The sequence below is a fragment of the Salmo trutta genome, chromosome 9 (genome assembly GCF_901001165.1).
Source record: "Salmo trutta chromosome 9, fSalTru1.1, whole genome shotgun sequence".
NCBI lineage: Eukaryota > Metazoa > Chordata > Actinopteri > Salmoniformes > Salmonidae > Salmo > Salmo trutta.
Genome location: NC_042965.1, coordinates 1,986,127 through 2,007,049, shown reverse-complemented (window position 1 = coordinate 2,007,049; position 20,923 = coordinate 1,986,127). Strand labels below are relative to the sequence as shown.

At 43.4% G+C, this 20,923-nt stretch overlaps 1 protein-coding gene across 2 annotated transcripts in view; it reads right to left on the bottom strand.

Annotated features, from left to right (window-relative positions):
• Positions 1-20,923, bottom strand: part of LOC115199725 (serine-rich coiled-coil domain-containing protein 1) — a 114,902-nt gene that overhangs the window by 70,937 nt on the left and 23,042 nt on the right. For both annotated transcript variants that reach the window (XM_029762101.1, XM_029762102.1), the window contains 4 exons: positions 7,120-7,276; positions 4,753-4,830; positions 1,976-2,053; positions 43-120 (listed from right to left, as the gene is read on the bottom strand). In XM_029762101.1, coding sequence (XP_029617961.1) covers positions 43-120; positions 1,976-2,053; positions 4,753-4,830; positions 7,120-7,276 — 391 coding nt within the window. The remainder of the gene's footprint in view (positions 1-42; positions 121-1,975; positions 2,054-4,752; positions 4,831-7,119; positions 7,277-20,923) is intronic.

The following is a 20,923-nucleotide window of genomic DNA, read 5'->3' as shown; positions in this document are numbered from 1 at the left end:
CCATTTGGATCTCTGTTCTAGCAGAGTGATCTGTGGACTCACCTCTGGTCCAGGAGGGTCAGTCTGTGTAGTTCGGTCAGGTTTTTGGCAGGTGGGCTTCAGGGCAGCTTTGGCACTCTCCTGCACGCAGAACACACAGACCAACGTCAGAGACGGTCACTTCATACTATGGCCCGGAGTTCTTCCTGGTCAGGTCATGCGGTCAGGAACAAGTCCCAGCCTACATTACGTCATAGTTAGGGCCAGGAGTTTTGTCCTGACCATGTGGCTTGACTATGAAAAATCCCAGGACCTAGTAGTATTACTACTACCTCTTTTTAGTGCATGCGGTTTAAGAACACCACACGCCAAAAAAGCACCACAGAAAATATTCCATTCCATCCAACAAACCCTAAAATCACTGGGGCAGGAAAGTTTTTTTGAAAGACATGCAGGGAGGATTTCGTCAGCAAATATTGAACCACGTTACCTCGCAAAGTGCACCAAAAAAATAAAATAATAAATGACAGGGAGTGCTGGCCAATGTGCTGCAAGGTCTTACTTGGGCAAAATGAATGCTTCTCAGGGGACAGATTTAGCAGGTTTGGCTAAGAGCTGCCGTTTCCTTGAAAATACAGCCCTTTCTTGGGGGGGCTGCTTACAATTCCTCTGCAATGCTGCTGGTGAGTGTTACATTCTGTTAATATCAATTCTACCAATTAGGGTTCAGAAATCTGAGGCATATGTCCTGAATTTAAGTGAGGTATGCTGTCGCAGCAGACATGGCTGGTGTGTGCAGCATGCAATCTGCCGGAGAGTGAATATCGTCACACCAACCGCGCCAGATTTCAAACAGTACGGGGGCTTCCAACATCCCTCGTCTTTGGCTGAGATCCTCAATTCATGAGGAACCTGATTGATTGGGCCATCCTTATCTGAGCTGGGCCAACAACACATTGCTCAGTCTGTGTTTTCCTATGAACCATATGGTAGTCTGAGGAGAAGGAGAGGAGCAATCGGTACCTAGAACCAGAACGTGCAAATACACAGATGTCAAACGGGAACCGACTCCATGGAGCATACTGGCGGCGCCAGGCATGGAACCGACTCCATGGAGCATACTGGCGGCGCCAGGCATGTGACATAGAAAAGACCATGTATGAAGCCTAGGGAGCAACGTATCAAATTATACTCTTTCTCAGTGCAATATATCAACTTGACAACAGCTCTACAAACCCTCCCAAAATACTTGACATTCCAGTCTTGCATTTAAAGCATTTTGGGGTTTTGATCCGATTCAAACATTCCAAACACGATTTATTTGTTTAATGTTTTTGTAGCTTTCTAAATTTGGTCAAAGCCGATTAAAATTAGCATTCAACAACACTGTACTTTCCCCTTCATATTTCGCTTTAATTTATATTAACGACAGGGAGAGGAGAGAGCAGTGCTGCATGTGATAGGCTGGAGAAAGTCATAAACAAGGAAACAAAATTGGTGGGGGTGGGGGGGTGACTACTATTAGAAGAGTCTTCTCAGTGCCCTCTGCTGTTGTCATGGACTCCCCCACTTCACTCGCTCGTCATCATCATCATCCACACTAGTGGTGAGGAGCTAATATTTTTGGTTCTCCCTGTATGTCAATCTAGCTCCTAACCATGTAATGCATATTATCCACAGTCTGTGTATTTGCCTCTCAGAGAAGCCAGTCCAGGACACTCAGAGGAACTCCTACAAGCAGAGATGCTGTATGTGTGCACCATGCTGAGGTGTTCCATACCCAAAAGGAGCTGCTATGTCAATCGGACCAAGTTGTTTCTGTTTTGCACAGACAACTTTTAAAAAGACAGCACATGTGCGTCCCGTATCCCATTTTGTATTTAATTGTACTCTACTGTATCGAAGTGATCTGAATTTCTAATGGAAGATAACACACAAATTCAATGTTCAGACAGTCTTCTCAAACATTGTGGGAGAGCTACAGTAGGTTTCTCACCAGTTCAGCCTGCAGTCGGAAGATCAGCTCGTCTTTCTCCCTCAGCTGCAGTAGCAGAGCCTCTTCCCTTCCCGCCTCCTGGAAAGGAGTACAGACAAAGTCACACACACTACTTCAGAAAGGGAATAAGTTAGGGGAGGTGAACACTGAGCATTGAGCCACCACAGCACTACCCTAGAGTTGGTGATGGCTAGAATGTGGATTTAGAACACAGACCACTGTATTATGTCACAAGTGAACAGGGAAGTGGAGAGAGGAGTGAGAAGTGTGTGGACAGTACATGCAAGGACTCCTCTGGTAAACTTAAGGTGAACTATGACCGAAGCCATTAAAGATAGGGGAGGGAGGCACTTCCAAAGACAGGAGAGGATGGAGCAGGCCCTAGGCAGGAGAGACCACGGCAGCAATGAGGAACCATACACCCAGTCACACAACCAAGATGGCCCACTTCAAAACGCACTGGTCGAGAGAGAGCGAGCAAGAGAGAGTGAGAGCGAAACAAAAGTCCACCAACACGGAGCCAAGATAATGGCATATGGCACGGCTGCAGAAAAACTAGAACAATGTGGCTGTCAGTTACATAAGGCAAGTTGAGGCCAATCAATCTCTGAACCTAGAGCCAACCTCTGCTCTTGCCCAGAACCCCCGGCAGATACTTTGTGCAAAGGTCCTCAACCCTTGCTGCGCTTTCTCAGGCGGCTATGTTGTTTCTGAAATCTGTACCGATTGCTCAATGTGCACTTTGGATGAGTTGCCCTTACTGATGTTCTGCTATAATGAGAGCCCTGGCAGATCCCTTCAAAAGAAAGGTAAGCTCAAGGCAGTGGATGGGCAACAACATTACAAGACCATTAGTCTGTTACCAAACTATCATACCATGTGTTCTAAGTAACCCCATGTTGCAAACTTGAATTGGCTTAGTGCCTTCTGCTGCTTTATGCCCGTTATTTATTTTCTTTGGGTTTCTCACACAACCTCAAACGTCTCTGTCAGTCACTGTTACTGCGATATCCTTAAGTTTGTTTCTTTCTGAAATAGACCTTGCCATGACATGTTCAAACTAAATGTCAATATTATTAGCCAGATAATGCCATGAAAGCCTGTGTTTCTGTCCCCCTTAGGTGGGGTCACGTCCCGAGGAGGTCACAGAGTAAACAAGGAAATGAAACATCCTCTAAACCTTCGCCTGAGGGGAATCCTTAATTCTGTCTCCATTAGAGATGTTCAAAGAGAGGCACTTTATCTCTACATTACCATAGCTAGGACCTCTGGGGGGTGGGGGGGTGAGAGAGGGAGAGAGAGAGGGTCCCAGTCCCACAGACTCGCAGGGGAGCACAGCAGCGCCCTACCCTCCATCACCCCTATGAATAAACAGAACAATAAGTATGCAGCATCTTTCCGTCCTCACAATTATCCTGACCACCCAAGGTTAACAGAGTTGGGCTCAACGTCTATCAGGGTTGAAATACTTTCATCAGCGATCCATTGAGGAAAATTGTAATTTCAATTTACTTCCTGAATTGACTGAATTAAACAACAATTGACCCAACCCTGGTCTATATAGTGACCCTATCCTTTTTCCTCATGGAGGGTTGAATGTTTACAGCACATGTGGCCTGGCCATGACAAGAAACAGCATTTGGCGCACACACACACACACACACACACACACACACACCCCTTAGGAGCATCTCAAGGAGACAGGCAGGCTGCCAAAGTTTTCTAAAAGTTCAGGTTTATCTGCAGGCTCATCTGGCCTCTGGACAGACTGTGAGAAAGTGCTGCCTGTCCTGGCACCTGTTTGTACAGAGACAACATTAAAAAGTGTAGTGTTTGGGGAAAAGGTTATGCGGAACACATCAGGCAATTGATGAGCTTGGCATTTCAATGAGATCACCTCCACCCGAGGAGGAGTGGTGGAAAAAAAGCTGTGTTCTCCACGGGAGCCGCTTTCCGAGGGCGCTAATTATAAAAAGGCAGGGATAACAAATGTTCCCTAAAGGAAGTTTTTACTCAAAGTAGGACAAGGAGTGACACAGTTTCGTCTCAGGTGGGTTTGCGGGGCTTTATTTTTAAACTCTGATTTTTCTGGAACGTCAGGACGAGACCCATCCGTCTCCCCTGTCATCCAACACAACGTCAGATGCATGGGCTCCTATTCTCAGCTCCCTCCCCCTCCCTCTCCATACGAAGGTAGGAACGGACCAGAGCGTCACACCCCTCTGCCTGTGCAGTGTTACTGCTCCTGCTGGTGCCATAGTTCCATGTAGGTCAGTAAGGAGGACACACACACACACAGAGAGAGATACACACACACAGACCTAATTTCCACTCCTGTGCTCTCCGCCCCAAAAGCGCAACAAAACCTCTGCCGCCCCGCCACCAAACTAAATCCCCTTTCCTCAGAAACCCTGACAAAAGCCCATTTGATAAACCTCCCCTGCCACCCCAAGACTTTCCCAAAGGGATTAATGAGATCATCTCATTGAGATCAAATTCCACTGAGAAAGACTCAGCCCCATCAAGTTTCTGTGGCACTTTAAGAAGCAGAAGGACTGGAAAATGTTCCTGGGCATGCTGAAAGAAAGCAGGCATGAAAGAAGATCTAACTCACAAACAAATCACTTTTAAAGAACTCTGCAGGTGGTAGAAAACACTTCTAAATGTGTCGAGGCTTGAAAAAGCTTTAAAAAGGTACATTATACAGCATGGCATAGATAGGTACCGGTTGTGGTTGAGCCTTGCAAAAGTGAGTTGTTAGCTGTAAAAACAGTTACCTTTAGGGGCAGTGACTTCTCACTACAGGGGCTGATGGGGAGAGAATGGAGGCTGCTTGCAGGACTTGTGTCAGTGCTCTGAGGAGGGAGAGAGGTGGTGACATTTAGAAACTGAAAAAAAACGTCAATAACATGAACACATTAAAAAACTTTTACAATCACAATTTCGAAATGTTACCATATTATTTTGAGGTGAGAGGATAAAATATGTCACAAGAGATAGGAATGTGACTAAATATACAGCAATGGGTAGTTGAAACATGAGCTCTTAAAATAACTTTAAATTTGTTGTCTTCTTGCCATTTACAGTGACATCAAGACTATTGTACAGTGACTATTCTGTCACATGTAGGTTCAGTTGGACACTTATCTGGTAACATACCTCAATACATAGAATGTCCAAACCGGGTAATAATCTTCGTATATTATGTGTTTGGATGTCCCCTTTCAGAGAAGCAGTCCTACGTACACTTAAAGGTGCAATGAAGTCAGACTAGTCCGGCCCGATTGTGTCAACTTTCATCAATGTGTATCCCACATGCAGGTTTAAGGTCAACATTTTTCTACAGGCTTGCGTGGAAATGTCGGAACAATTAAATAAGGTTCGATTTCGGCATGGCACTGCCTGAAAGCATTCATAGTAATGGCTTTCCTCCTTATTTGAGGTGCCAGAGCTCAGTGACCAGAGATGATAAATTAATAACATGGCCCTCAGCCCACTTCGATAGAGTATTTAATCATCATATTCAAATTAGGAAATGTAATGCTTCAAATAACTAAAGGCTTTTAACCCCTTTAAACTTGGCTTTCATAGGTATTAGGAGCCTCTGAAAAGCATGCGATGCAATAAGATTATTTTGGCTGAGCAGAGATGCCCCGCACCGCTGTGTTTTATCCAATATTAGAGCGTTTTATTCTGGATGTGGAGAGGATGAAACACCACAGAGGGGGAGCAGAGAAGAAAAACCGCCAGGTCTCAATATCACGAGGTCAAGCAAATAAAATGCAAAGTAAATAAACAAGTCATTCTTATTCTTGTTACTGAGCGGTTTACATACCGTGATGGAAGGCAGCGCATTTGCAAGTTAATGAGAGTACGGAGTCAGCAGAGAGGGCAAACAATTTCCTCTTTAATATTCATGTTCTTCTGTTGTGTGCTCCTCTCTGGCCCTTCTCCTGTACAACTTCTAATTGTTAATGTAGACTTAATTTTAAATCTGGCTGATGGGTCTTTTTGAGAAAACGCAAAAAGATGAACAAATAACAGAGAATCAGACAATGCATCATTCGACTCGCATTGTGATCTTTTTGTGTTGGCTTGGATCTCAGTTTAAACACAGCAGCAGGCAGATGCTACAAGGAGGAGTTGACCTTCAAAGCAACATAGGATGTTGTGAATTACAGCTTGGCCAGCAGGGCCTAATGTCTTGTCACCAAGGAATATAATCACGCTTCTACTGTTAAAGGCATTGTTTTCTACCAGAGCAGCCGCGCTTGGTACTGTAGGACTGGTTCTGGTCCACGGTTATTGTAGAATGGATTCCAAGAATTAAATGTTAACCAAACACCATGGAGTCTGCTGTGTGATTTCTCAGTTAATTAGCCATTACACAAATAGCTAATCACGTTTATAATAGTGGGATGTAATTTGATTGCGTTTCCCTAGCCACTCCAGATACTATCCATTCCCAGAATTAAAACCCCCATTAAATACACAAAGGCATTTAAAAAGCTGCGGAGGGCACGGCGTCAGACTGAGGCTTTAACAAGCTCCAGGCTTCACTGTGTGACAACGCCAAAAGCACACAGCTATTTAAATGAACAAATGTAAATTACTTCCAGCACTTGTTTTTGAGGTTTAAATATGCCATGTTCAGAGCTGATAGAGCAGAATACTGGTAGAGACTGGTTGGTATTGGGACTGCTGTGCTGCTGGGGCGTCCACCATTCTGATGTAGGCTACATCATGTGTTGCTATCAAATGGATGATTGAGTTACTAATGCCATTATCTTGGACCTTTGTAATCCATGGGTATGACCGTTTCTATCGACTACTATGTGGTTATGAATTAACTTGCAGGGGGAGAAGCCATGTTTACCCCATTCCTCCACCCTCCCCTCCCTTGCTTGCTTGCTTGCTTACTGCAGTGAGTGGAGTGTAAATTCAAATCTGGACCTCGAAGCCAGTTCCACTGCTGATTTTCATTCTTCCCCTCTAATCAAAGACTGATTTAAACCTGGCTGGAACACCAAGTGGGTGCAACTAATTATCAGGTAGAACAGAAAACCAGCAGTACCCTAGACATCCAGGCTCTGATTTGAATACCCCTGGTGTAAGGTGTGACAGGTGGTACTACTGCAGCCTACCTCCTGCAGGGTCCTCCGGAGGCGCAGCAGCAGGGTCTTGACGGAAGTGCAGTCCTGCTGCATCAGCCTGAGGGGTAGTGCCTCCAGCCCCGGGGCCTCATCCTCCCGGCCCAGGCACCAGTTAGCCGGCAGCAGGGTGGTCGGCCGGCAAGGCTCCCTGGAACACAAGCACAGAGCCACCTTCACGCCCACAAATCGGAACAAACATACACAGAAGGGGGGGCATATTCACAGATAGCTCCTAACTTAAAATACTACAGTTGCAAAGGAGAATAAATGTGCCAAAGTCCTATTTATTCACTATTATAAACTGGGTGGTTTGAGTCCATTGGCTGAAAGACATGGTATATCAAATAGGATACCCCAGGTATGAGGAGATACTTATTTCCCTCATTAAAATGCAAATCAATTTATAACATTTTTGGCATGCGTTTTTCTGGATATTTGTGTTGTTATTCTGTCTCTCACTGTTCAAATAAACCTACCATTAAAATTATAGACTGATCATTTCTTTGTCAGTGGGCAAACGTACAAAATCAGCAGGGGATCAAATACTTTTTCCCTCACTGTATGTTGGTAACCAGTTCATAATATCAATAAGTCACCTCGGGGGGCTGTTGTATATGGCCAATATACCACGGCTAATGGCTGTATCCAGGCAGTCCGCGTTGCGTCGTGGATAAGAACAGCCCTTAGCCGTGTTATACTGGCCACATACCACAACTACTTTTTGCTTAAATACACAATTCAAATCATTGAAAATAAAGTAGTATGTCCGATACGGTTTGTTCGTTGATTACGGCTCACCTAAAGAGTCCCTTTACAACATCCTTTACAAATAGGCCTACAGCATCTTAAATGTATTATGGGCTGAAGATTTTAAAGACAGAAGGCACTTTCTTTAATGACACGTTCTCTAAAGCAGAGTTCAAACAGAATCTAGACTCATCTCAAATGGACTGGTTGAGATTTTGCCAGTTGTGTTCAGAGTTTAGAACACTGGAACCTGTTCACACAGAAAATCAAAAGAGTTGACGAGATGAGTCTAGATTTTCTCTGACGGCCTGTGTGAACTCCGCTTAAAAGAGTTGCTCCGTCTGATGATAAAACCGCCCTCATCATGCAGCCAAAGAGGTCCAGGTGTCACTTCAGAGTTGCTCCAAATAGGCAGCCGAGAAAATGTCCGCAAATATCAATTGGATCCACTTCCTCGTTTGAGATAATACTATATTCCCGGGAGGACAGGAGCCGTGATTAATTATTTCATATGAGCGATTACCATCGCAGATATTAGGTGTAAAAAGGAATCTGAGTGTTCCTCGTAAAACATGCTCAACTGTGTTCGAGACATTGCATTAGAGTTCCACCTGACCCGAGTTTGAGCAATGAGAGATTAACGGTGTCCAGATAACTTTATCAACAGATGAAGCCTTCATTTCACTTCCTTACCCACCTCCGCAACATGGAGATGTGGGGATTGGGATGTTTTGATTGCAAACAAAATTGACTGCGGCCTCAAATTCGCTCCAGTTGGTTTTCTTCCTACGCAGGCCATTGTATGGAAGAAGACCATGAGTGAGTTGGATATCTGAGCGATACATAACAGACTGCCATTGAAAGGAAGGCTTGAGTCCTTAAGAGCATGGCATAAATTCTGTTTGCCATCGACATCTAATAAAAATGTTCCTTGATCAATTAATCTGAAGTTTGATGATAAATAACTTCAGCTTTACACTGACATTTACTTTTCATACTGTTGACATTTTTTACACTACGGTGTTGTGCGACTGCAAGACTGCTTCATGACATTTTTCAAAAGTTGAGTACAAAAATATCAAAACGACTTCTAGAAATGTTAAGGACATCAAAGAGAGCTAACGGGCTGCAAGCAACAACAAAAAAATAAGGAGGCTCTAGCTCATTATAAACAGTATCCATAACACCTAGACCAAGGGAGTTTTAGCACTGACATTGAGATGCCTTCGCTTCCCCAATGCTTTATTGGCACAAAAGACCATCCAAGACGAGTGTTTTGTTGGGAAAACTAGTAGCAAAAACGTCTCGTCATAATACTCTCGTTTGCAAGCCGCAACAATTAATACATAGTCAAGCGTTCAAATGTCCCCAGAAGCACTTGCATTGACATGTGTTCTATTGGTAGTGATGAGAGAGAGTGGGTCTACACAGAGCACCTGACTAAAGACATGATCCATCACACGGGCCTCCTCTGATTTCCTGCCTGTCGACCAATCAGGCCAGATGGAGCCTCTCCCTCCCAAAACAAACACAGAAAATATAGATTTCAGAAAGTCGGAGAAGTCAAGATGAAAGTCTTCTTTTAACGGATTAACATTAAGCATAAATTGCTCAAGGGGATGCGGAGGTGGATGAATGTGGTCTGAAATACTTCAGTCATCAATGCTTGCGTCTACATGATGCCACAGATGAATTGGTTTGCTCTACTGAGGTGAGAGTGCAGTGGCTGGTTCTGTGTGTGTTGGAGCCATGGAGGACTCACATCTCAGCACTGATGTTGGGTGATTAGGCCTGGCTCGCAGTCTGCGTTCCAATTCATCCCAAAGGTGTTAGATGGGGTTGAGGTCAGGCTCTGTGCAGGCCAGTCAAGTTCTTCCACACTGATCTCGATAAACCATTTCTGTATGGACCTCGCTTTGTGCACGGGGGCAATGTCATGCTAAAACAGGAAAGGGCCTTCCCCAAACTGTTGCCACAAAGTTGAAAGCACAGAATCGTCTAGAATGTCATTGTATGCTGTAGCGTTAATATTTCCCTTCAATGGAACTCAGGGGCCCGAACCATGAAAAACAGCCCAAGACCATTATTCCTCCTCCTTCAAACTTGACAGTTGGCACTATGCATTTGAGCAGGTAGCTTTACAACACTCCAGCCGACGCTTGGCATTGCGATCATAGGCTTGTGTGCGGCTGGCCGGCCATGCATTTCATGAAGCTCCCAACAAACAGTTATTGTGCTGGCATTGCTTCCAGAGGCAGTTTGGAACTTGGTAGTGAGTGTTGCAATGATTTTTACTCGCTACGAGCTCCAGCACTCAGCGGTCCCATTCTGTGTGCTTGTGTGGCCTACCACCTTGCGGTTGAGCCGTTGTTGCTCCTAAACATTTCCACTTCATAATAACAGCACTTACAGTTGACCAGGGCAGCTCTAGCAGGGCAGAAATTTTAAAAAACTGACTTGTTGGAAAGGTGGCATCTTATGACAGTGCCATGTTGAAAGTCACTGAGCTCTTCAGTAAGGCCATTCTACTACCAATGTTTGTTTATGGAGATTGCATGGCAGTGTGCTCAGTTTTATACACCTGTCAGCAATGGATGTGGCTGAAATAGCCAAATCCACTAATTTGAAGGGGTGTCCACATACTTTTGTATATATAGTGTATGTATGTGGCTGCAGACAGTCTCCTCAGCAAGATGATAAATAACCTACATGAGGGGTGATTTCTCTCCTTAGGACGATCAATCTTGTCACTTCGTCAAGGCTGTGGATTAGGGCTGATAGACCAGAGGATACTGGCTGTCTCTGGGTGCTTGTACTCTACTCAGTACTGTAGACCTGTAGTGGATGAACAGAGCAGGCACAGAGCAGGCATAGAGCAGACCAAGCCAGGCAGCTGCAGACAGTAGGACTACTACAGGATGTGACTGGCCGTCAACTTACCAACGTTACAATATAAAGCTTTCTTTGCAGAAACATTCAACGTGATCCACTTCACTATTCTAAAAAATCCAATTAACTTTATGAGTTTAAATATTTTGACTGAACTCCCGCAGAAAATGATTTCTTGTGCTCAGAGCAACACGTTTCTCTTTTTGTAAATGCTTTCCATTTCCAGAGAAGGCCAACTGACAAATAATTACACGTAGTCAAATGAATTATGGCTGCCTAAAAAGCATTAACTGGGCCTGCAATAAATATGAATAAATCCTTGTCACTCACCAGGCTGCATTGTCCTCACAACACAGAGTCAATTAACATTGAGACTGTCGACCAAAGGCAGAGTGTCCTGGGCTGCTTTTCAGAGGTAGCTTTCATCTCTCAACATAAGCATTCTATACCAACACTACAGTGAGTGTATTGCCTATTCTCCCAGCCAGAGACACAGCAGGCCACATAATTCAATGCTCCACAGGATTGGTGGTAAACCATCTGTAATGGGGTGGTGCTGTGCTTTCCGGGAATTAGCTATTTCCCCAGAAATATACGTCGTTGCCCCAGTTAGACGGTTTAAGGGAAAGTAGTCATTACCAGTTATCGATTTTGTCCAGTATTACCCTAAAATACAGTACCTCTATCTAACCAGAGTTGTGAAAAAGTCACAGACTTGTGGTATTTGTAGTTGTTATGTTTCCTAATTGTAGTGATGTTTGTATTCTTCTAAATCTTTGACTACGGCTACATGTAAAGTCCTCCAATCAGCTGTAAAGTATTCTCCCACAAAACAAATCTGAACTTTTTCCTGATAGGCCTAATTTGACTTGGACTGTGTGTATGTGCGTGCTTGTGTGTATGATGGGCAACACGTGATGGCTGGGACACATGAGCTCTTGGCACGGGATGAACTGCAAGGATTTTAAAAACTCTCCGAATTAGGGCCTGATGTGTTTGTGCTCCAAGCCATTTATGTTGATTTGTTTATTCTAAGATGTTGGAGCCTGTTAACCATTTACAAACCCAAAAGCCTCGTAAAATGAGTGAGGGCATTTGCCTACTAGTCTTGACATGCACTGTACAGAGTCACCCAAAAAACTTGCAACTATCGACTCTCCATGCCTCCGTCACAATGCAATGTGTGCATAAAAACAATGAGAAACCAAGGTGGTGGAAGACTGATGGAAGACATGAATGCTGTTTAGAAAGGACCAAGATCATCACAACAAATGGACCATGTCTATGTATCACCGATTGGTTGGTGGTAAAAGGACAGAGGATGATGAATCTCATATCTAGGCCAGGTTTCAGGCCACGACTTTATGCTCCTACAGTAATTAGCTGCTTACACACGAGACTGCAGTGTAAACATGTGCATGCTCCCATGTGTGGCACCACTCTCCCCTGTCACAGGGCATCAACATTAGGAGCTTGCCATCGGGGCACGCCTGCGATTCCACCACCGGCATCATCTTTAAAACGCTACATCTGGCAAGATTGACCCGTTCAGGACATCATCGCCACATATGTCGCCATAATACAGTGCAATCGTCTCAAGTGATAAAGCGTGAGTAAAGAACAAATCAGAGAAATAAAGCAATTAACCCAGAGTTTTTTTGTCAAGCCAACTAAAATAAGCTTTCAAATGGGCTTAATTAACATATGGCTGCTGTCAAACAGCCACTGGTTTTGCCTTATGTATTGATCTGGACGCCATCAAATGTTTGCGAGCCCTTCACTTGGTCAATATGTCTTCTGAATAGTAAAACGGCGCAACGAAAAGCCCGAGACAATTCACATGGCAACAAGCAAATTGAAAGGGTGGAAATTTGATTTCAAATATGGCAGTCGACTGTGGTATTTTGGACGCAATAATTGCAGAATAATTGCAATAATTTGGACGCAATAATTGCAGAAAACAAAGTATTTTGGACGCAGTGTACTGCAGTTATACTGCATTCTGACTGCAATCTTTTTTCGGAAGCATAAATTCTAAGGAGGGTAAAACAATTGTGTCTGAACTGAGGGGAACTTTGCTGCTTCTGGGGCACTCCAGTTCTGGAGCTGTGCGACCTTGCTCTGAAGTCAGGCGGGCCCCTGTCACTGACAGTACCAAATCATTCCAAGCTCTGATTGGAAGAACAAAAGGTCTCCAGGGTTGCGTTCATTGGGGCACACGTTTTAAAACATTTTGGAAACAAAAACAAAGATGATAATTTTTCATTGGGCTTCAGATAGTACATCCCCGTTTCGTGGAAGAGGCAACACCAACACAGAAACTGTGGTAACACAGCAGTTGCGAATAAAAGTTGACCACATGAAAGTACAGCGAGACAAAGTAATAATCTGCATTTAACACTTATCAGGCAGGAAATAATGAAGGCAATATCAAACTACACTGCAGATCTTTATTGCAGACTCCATAAGCTCAAATAAGCCTATCCTCCAAGTGCGCGGCCAAATCAATAATATTGTTAATTCTGCCACGGTGCACATATACACAATAATGGCAGGTGTTGTTTTAGCAGATATCTACTACAGAGTGAAAAGTGCACAAAATGTATTCTATCAATATGTCCCTGATATGCTGGTTCGCTTTCAGTCAGTCAACTTCGGTACAACATACTATGGGAAATCACGCCTTCGGTTGAAGGATCTACAATCACGCCTGACAAGAACAAAGAAATACGCACCACGCTGGAAGCCCCGCCTTCCACAAGTGATATGCGTGAGGCTCTGATTCATTCCTTCAATTATTCTGCTCTTCACCTCTGTGTGAACAGGAACGATTCATGCTACTAAGTAAAATGTCTAAAGCGAACAAAAACAACTAAAGCTAACAAGCCGGGTTTGGGTTTGAGACATGCCCCAATGAATTAAAAGATACGTTTGTTGTCATGTATGTCTTGGCGCATGCTCAGGCCGCCCTCGCTCGAATTGGTTTGTTTGCGAGACTAGGGGACGGCGGGGCAGGTTCTCTTTTTCTGTTGGTCTGATGAAACCAAGATTGAACTCTTTTAGCCTGAATGCCAAGTGTCACGTCTGGAGGAAACCTGTCACCATCCCTACGGTGAAGGATGGTGGCGGCAGCATCATGCTGTGGGGGATGTTTTTCAGTGGCAGGGACTGGGCGACTAGTCAGGATCGAGGCAAAGATGAACAGAACAAAGTACAGAGAGATACTTGATGAAAACCTGCTCCAGAGCATTCAGGACCTCAGACTGAGGTGAAGCTTCACCTTCCAACAGGACAACAACCCTGAGCACAGAGCAATGACAATGCAGGAGTGGCTTCAGGACAAGTCTCTGATTGTCCTTGAGTGGCCCAGCCAGAGCCCGGACTTGAACCCAATCAAACATCTCTGGAGAGACCTGAAAATAGCTGTGCAGCGACGCTCCCAATCCAACCTGACAGAGCTCGAGGGGATCTGCAGAGAAGAATGGGAGAAACTCCCCAAATAGGTGTGCCAAGCTTGTAGTGTCATACGCAAGAATATGATCGCTGCAATCGCTGCCAAAGGTGCTTAAACAAAGTACTGAGAGTAAAGGGTCTGAATACTTATGTAAATGTGATATTTACAAAAAAAATGTTTTACTTTGTCAGACTCATGAGAGGGGGAGAACAATTGAATCCATTTTAGAATAAGGCTGTAACATAAAAAAATGAGGGAAAATTCAAGGGGTCGGAATGCTTTCTGAATGCACTGTATGTTCCAAGACAGAACAGAAACATGACCATTCTAATAGTCTATCGAAAGCTTTTTCTGCATTGCGAGATAAAACAGCCCAAGGAGCTGTTGCTCCTGATTAAGGATTTGAGATTTGTAATAGTCGACGGAAGTTATCCAAGAATAAATGTTTTTTAACAGACCCGCTTTCGTCAGTGTGGATGACAACATGTTGGGAAACAGTTTGAGATGTTTATTAAAGATAGGATGCGATAGTGAGAACTGGTTGGCATCCTTACCTGTTTTTAATACATTTATTTTAGAAAGGACTTAGTCTGGCTCAGAGTATGCGAGGGGAGCTGGGGTGGAGCAAGGAGCGGAGCGTGCCCAATTTGTCTGGAGCGAAGAGAGATTCCAAAAAGGCTGGAGCGTAAGCCTTCTCGCCCGCTCCAGTAGCTCTCCAGCAGCGCTCATTTCACTTCACAAGCTCAGGACATGCCTGGCCCAGCAAGCATTTGTAGGCTACTGGTGTGCTGCTATAGCCCCTTTCTTTAGCTACTGTCATGAGTTCACTACATATTTTCATAAAGAAACTGATAAAATACTCAGGTGCAACATCAAGGTGACATACAAAGTTGGAGGTCAAAAGAGCAAGAGAGGGAGTGTGGTGATGTAGTGTCCATAAATAAAGAATTATTGTGGAATCTGAAAAGATATACCGAAAGGATGGTGCACTTACTACGTGCACATGCGAACAGAAAGTAAAGTATGTAGCAAAGTATTTCTAAACAAAAAAATTGGATATTTTAAAAGTTGAATTCATTTTCATTCTATTATCCATTGTCTATAGACTATCATTGATTTTGGACCAATAGGCCTGACATATTACCTCTTTCAAGGAGAATTCTGTTTTGATAGGGCTATTTTGCCTAAAAACCGTTTCGGCCTACAAAAAAAACAAAACAACTCTGCATCCCTGCCCAGCATGGCAAGAGTGGCCCGAAGTGTGATTTAGCATCCATAGTGGCTTTGCAAGTGTGGAGAGGGTACTTTCCACTGCTGGCCTGCTCTCCAGGCACCATCACATGAACCTGAAGGCACAGACTCTGGCCAAACTCATGTTTCTTAAAGTGAATTCAAAAGGCCTAATTTTTGTTTCATTTTTATTGAAGTCTAAGGTTGTCACAGCCTACAATGCCTTTGTAAAGTATTCAGACCCCTTGACTTTTTCCACTTTGTTACGTTACAGCCTTATTCTAAAATGGATAAAAATAAATCCTCAGCAATTTTCACACAATACCCATATAGACAAAGTGAAATGTTTTTGACATTTTTGCAAATGTATTAAACATAAAAAGCAGAAATACCTTATTTACACAAGTATTCAGACCCTTTGCTATGAGTCTCGAAATCGAGCTCAGGTGCATCCTGTTTCCATTGATCATGCTTGAGATGTTTCTACAACTTGGAGTCCACCTGTGGTAAATTCAATTCATTGGACATGATTTGGAAAGTCACACACCTGTCTATATAAGGTCCCACAGTTGACAGTGCATGTCAGAGCAAAAACCAAGCCATGAGGTTGAAGGAATTGTCTGTAGAGCTCCGAGACAGGATTGTGTCGAGGCACAGATCTGGGGAAAGGTACCAAAATATTTCTGCAGCACTGAAGTTCTCCAAGAACACAGTGGCCTCCATCATTCTTAAATGGAAGAAGTTTGGAACCACCAAGACTCTTCCTAGAGCTGGCCGCACAACCAAACTGAGCAATCGGTGGAGAACGGCCTTGGTGAGGGAGGTGACCAAGAACACTCTAAATAACTCAGGAGCCAGACATCTAGCCTAAGAAGGAATGAAAATGAATTATATATGCTATACTATTATTAGCCTAGTATTTCAAGGCTATTATTTCAAGATTCTCTGGTCTGATGAAACTCTGGCCTGAACGCCAAGTGTCACTTCTGGAGGAAACCTGACACCATCCCTACGGTGAAGCATTGTGGTGGCAGAATCATGCTGTGGGGATGTTTTTCAGCAGCAGGGACTGGGCGACTAGTCAGGATCGAGGCAAAGATGAACGGAGCAAAGTACAGAGAGATCCTTGATGAAAACCTGCTCCAGAGCTCTCAGGATCTCAGACTGGGAAGAAGGTTCATCTTCCAACAGGACAACGACCCTAAGCACATAGCCAACAACGCAGGAGTGGCTTCGGGACTAGTCTCTGAATGTCCTTGAGTGGCCCAGCCAGAGCTCAGACTTGAACCCAATTGAACATCTCTGGAGAGACCTGAAAATAGCTGTGCAGAAACGCTTCCCATCCAACCTGACAGAGCTTGAGAGGCTCTGCAGAGAAGAATGGGAGAAACTCCCCAAATACAGGTGTGCCAAGCTTGTAGCGTCATACCCAAGAAGACTCAAGGCTGTAATCGCTGCCAAAGGGTGCTTCAACAAAGTACTGAGTAAGGGGTCTGAATACTTAGGTAAATGTAATATTTCAGTTTTTTATATTTAAATAGCAAATTTTCTAAAATCCTGTTTTTGCTTTGTCATTATATGCAGATTGATGTAAGGCTGTAATCTAACACAATGTGGAAAAAGACAAGGGGTCTGAATACTTTCCGAAGGCACCGTATGTGCAATTTATAGACTATAATAACTGAAAACAAAATGTTGTTTAAATGCTGAGCGCTTAATGTTCATACCAGCCTACTGTGTCGCACTTGCAAATTATTCACAATTTATTTATTTGTAGGCTATAGCCTTGAAATAATATGCTAATAATAAATAAATAAATAAATAATAGCCTAAATAATTCATTTTCATTCCTTCTTCAGCTACATGTCTGGCTCCTGACCTATTTGTATGCTGTTTAATAGGTATCCTATTAGATTAAGTAGCCTATTTGAAATGATGAGCACTTCTTACTGTCACCTTTTCATGTTGTTTATTAAAATACTTTTCATTTAAATCATATGGTTTGGTTTCAATACGTTAAAACCAAATGGTAGGTCCAGATAGTCACAAAAATACATGGGTGTTGGTTAAATTGTGATTTTAACAAATGGAGCGAATCTGGATCAGCATTTTTTTTGGTGAGCGAGAAGCGGTTTTTAGTGGAATGGTTGTTAAGGACATGAAGCGCCGGAGCAGTGCACAAGCACTAGAGTGGTGAGCGATGAGCGGGATTGTCGACCGCTCAACTCCACTCACATACTCTCGTCTGGCGTGGTGTGGATTTACAATCAGAGAATTATAAAAAGCGGGAGACTCTTTGATTAATTTGGGTTCTGATAGTAATTCCCCTGTTTCAGATTCAATAGTTGCTATATCAGCTAATTGGTCATTACTGCTTAGCTTGTCGGGCAGTAAACAACTGGGACGATTACCATAGTTGAGTCCAACTCAATGGATGGCAAATTCGGCTCTCTGTCTTATCAACAAATTAAGTTCTGTCTTGACTTTGGAAAGAGTAATAGTTACTTGGTCTGAATTTTTGTTGAGAACGCTCTAACGCTGTTAATATTTCTAATATCTTCCATAATTTGGATTTATTCAACCCAGATGCAAACGCAGTTGCATTATTTTTTATAAAACATTTGGTGGCATCCAATAGAATCCAGGAGTCATTGATTGAAATGATATTGATCATTCTGAATTGATTTAGTTCAATTAAAAATGGATGACTTTGTAGTAATGAAACGTTGAAACGCCATCTTGTGGCTCTTCTAGGAGATTCTGACATTTGTAATTGGCAGTAGTAGGCGTGATGATTGGACAAGCTCGTATGTCTAATTTCTATTTTCCTGATATTAGAAAATAGAAGTGTAGATAGACATATTATTTAAGAGAATGTTTTATGCCTGTTTAAGTAGAAAGTGTACTTGTTTGCTTCTGGATTATGTGCTTGGTTGCATGTGGATTGTAGTTGGTCTTATTATATTTGTACCCCATGTCCAAAATGGCATTCATGTCTGTCCCAATAACCAGATGGTATTCAGTTAATTCCAACAATATGCTGTGCAGAGAATCAAAAAACTTTGGATCATATGAATGTGAACTGTGCACATTAATAAAAGGCAATTCTCTTTCCATTATGGATACATTTTAGAAAAGTGATTCTGCGTTCTTGGTCTTCGCCTTTACCCAAGATGGTGATTGAGTTTCATTATGATTACACCTTTTGTTTGAGGCTGATGAAAAAGCAGCCAGATTGTTCTGCTCTCGATGTGCGTCCTTATGAAGCAGGTGTGTTTCTTGTTATATCAATATGGTTTCTTGCTAGGATATCAAGACAGCTGGAACAATTTAGGCCTTCCAAATTCCAAGAGAGAATAGCTAACATTGGAAGATTATATTAATGATATAATTGTGATCATTAGCGTTATAAGCCAATGGATGTGTAACAAAAAGCAGGACCCACAGGGAAACTCACCCATTGGTTCTTCCCCACCCAGAAAACCTCCCTGTAAACCATTCCCCTGCCCCCTCCACTCCCCCACTATCATTACAGGGCTGCAGCATAACAGCGAGTGGCAGCCTTATACATGGAGTCTCTTAGCAGCATATTTTTTTGTCTTTAGGTATAAAAGTTTTTACAAAGTAAAACAAAATAGGTCACAATTTTCAGACCTTTACAGTATCGTTAGCAAACTTCATAAGCTACGGTGGGTAATGAAGAAAAGTAAATAACAGATATGCAAGCCTAAACCGTCAAATAGGATACGGTGGCTGAGCTAACAGGCTAACAGGCGAGCCACAAACAGGTAAATAACGGCACAGCACAACAGTAGTGTGCAGAACGGCCACTTGGAACGCATAATTCATAGGTCCTTGTCACAGATGGGCTATTGCAGCCACACCGGGTTCCACTCCTATCAGCTAAACACAAGAATCAGCTACAGTGGGCACACGATCACCAACACCGAACAATTGAGTCTGACGAATTGATCCGACGAATCCCGGTTCCTATTGCATCATGCTGATGGCAGAGTCAGGATTTGGTGTAAGCAGCATGAATCCATGGGCCCATCCTGCCTGGTGTCAATGGTACAGGCTGGTGGCAGTGGTGTAATGGTGCGGCAAATGTTTTTCCGGACCAGGTTAGGTCCCTTGACAGCAATTGAGCAACGATTGAATGCTACACCTTGAAGAATGCATACCCCGAAGACTTCAGGCTGTTCTGGAGACAAAGGGGGGTCTGACCCAGTACTAGGTGTACCTAATAAACTGGCCATAGTGTATATTGCCATATTTTGCCCATGTAGGGATTCAATGCCCCAAAAGCCCCCAGAAGGAAGCAGCCCTAGTCCGTGTGGCACATCAATAGATTGTCCAATGTTCATTAATTGGCAGTGTCACTGTGTTAATATTCTCCCGTTGAGCCAGTCATGATCGGGTTCCATCTGCCTAATCCCCTTGTGTGTTGGGTTTGATGTGATTCTTGAAGTCTTCAGCTTCCTTGGCAGTGGAGAATGTGTGTGTTGTGTTCTGGAAAGTCAAGATGAGTTTTGCCGGGTGGATGAAGCCGCATCTCAACTTGACCTTGTGTAGCTGGGATCTTACCTCGTTGTAGGTCCCCCCCCTCTGTTTTAGTGTCGGCACTCAGGATGCTGATCCTATTCTATGCATAGATCAGAGCCCCCGATTCCACTGCAAGGCGAACAATTCACTGTTTGAATTAAACTGTGGAATTGTATAATCACGCAACAAGAGACATTCTGGAGAGAACCCGTGCGGTTCGTAATGTTAATTAGCAGCATGGGACCCAGCTTCTCCTGCCCGAACAGTTCATAGAAAAGATTGCTCATGAAAGAAGTGGGGTTGCCCGCTTCCATGACATCTTCAAGTCCTGTCACACACACATAGAATTTACAGGATAATTTAAGTGATTGTGTTTTCTCTTTAAGGAGAATGATTGCCCCTCCTAGCTTAGCTAGAAGTCATGGAGTCACACTTCTGTCGCATTTTACATTTTCAGAATTATTATTGTTGAACTTAAGACTGTAAAAACACCATGAAATCAGCTCCATGTGATTTTCATTTCGGAAATCTGTTAAAGTATTCCCATGCATAATACGTGATCGTATACAAATGTAAGCAAGGTTTGAAACGATTCTGTTTTAATCAAATATTATATCAGTTTGGGCTTCTTGCGGTCTATTTGCAGTCTACTAATTATTTGTAATTATGTTCCGGTCCCCCGACCATTCCCTCAAGAATAAATCAGCCCGCGGCTGAATCAAGTTGATGATCCCTGCTTTAGGTGGCTTGGTGTTTCCGATGCGGGATGCGGAGATGGATTGGGTTGTTGGTCGGGTCGATTGTCTCACTGGCTCCTGTGGCCTCTGTTGCCGGTTACGGGAGGCTACTCAAAGAGAGAGGGTGACAAGGTTCTGTGGGTAAAACCCCGCCTCCTGTTTTTCCTTGGTTAAGCACCGCTTGCCTCTCTTC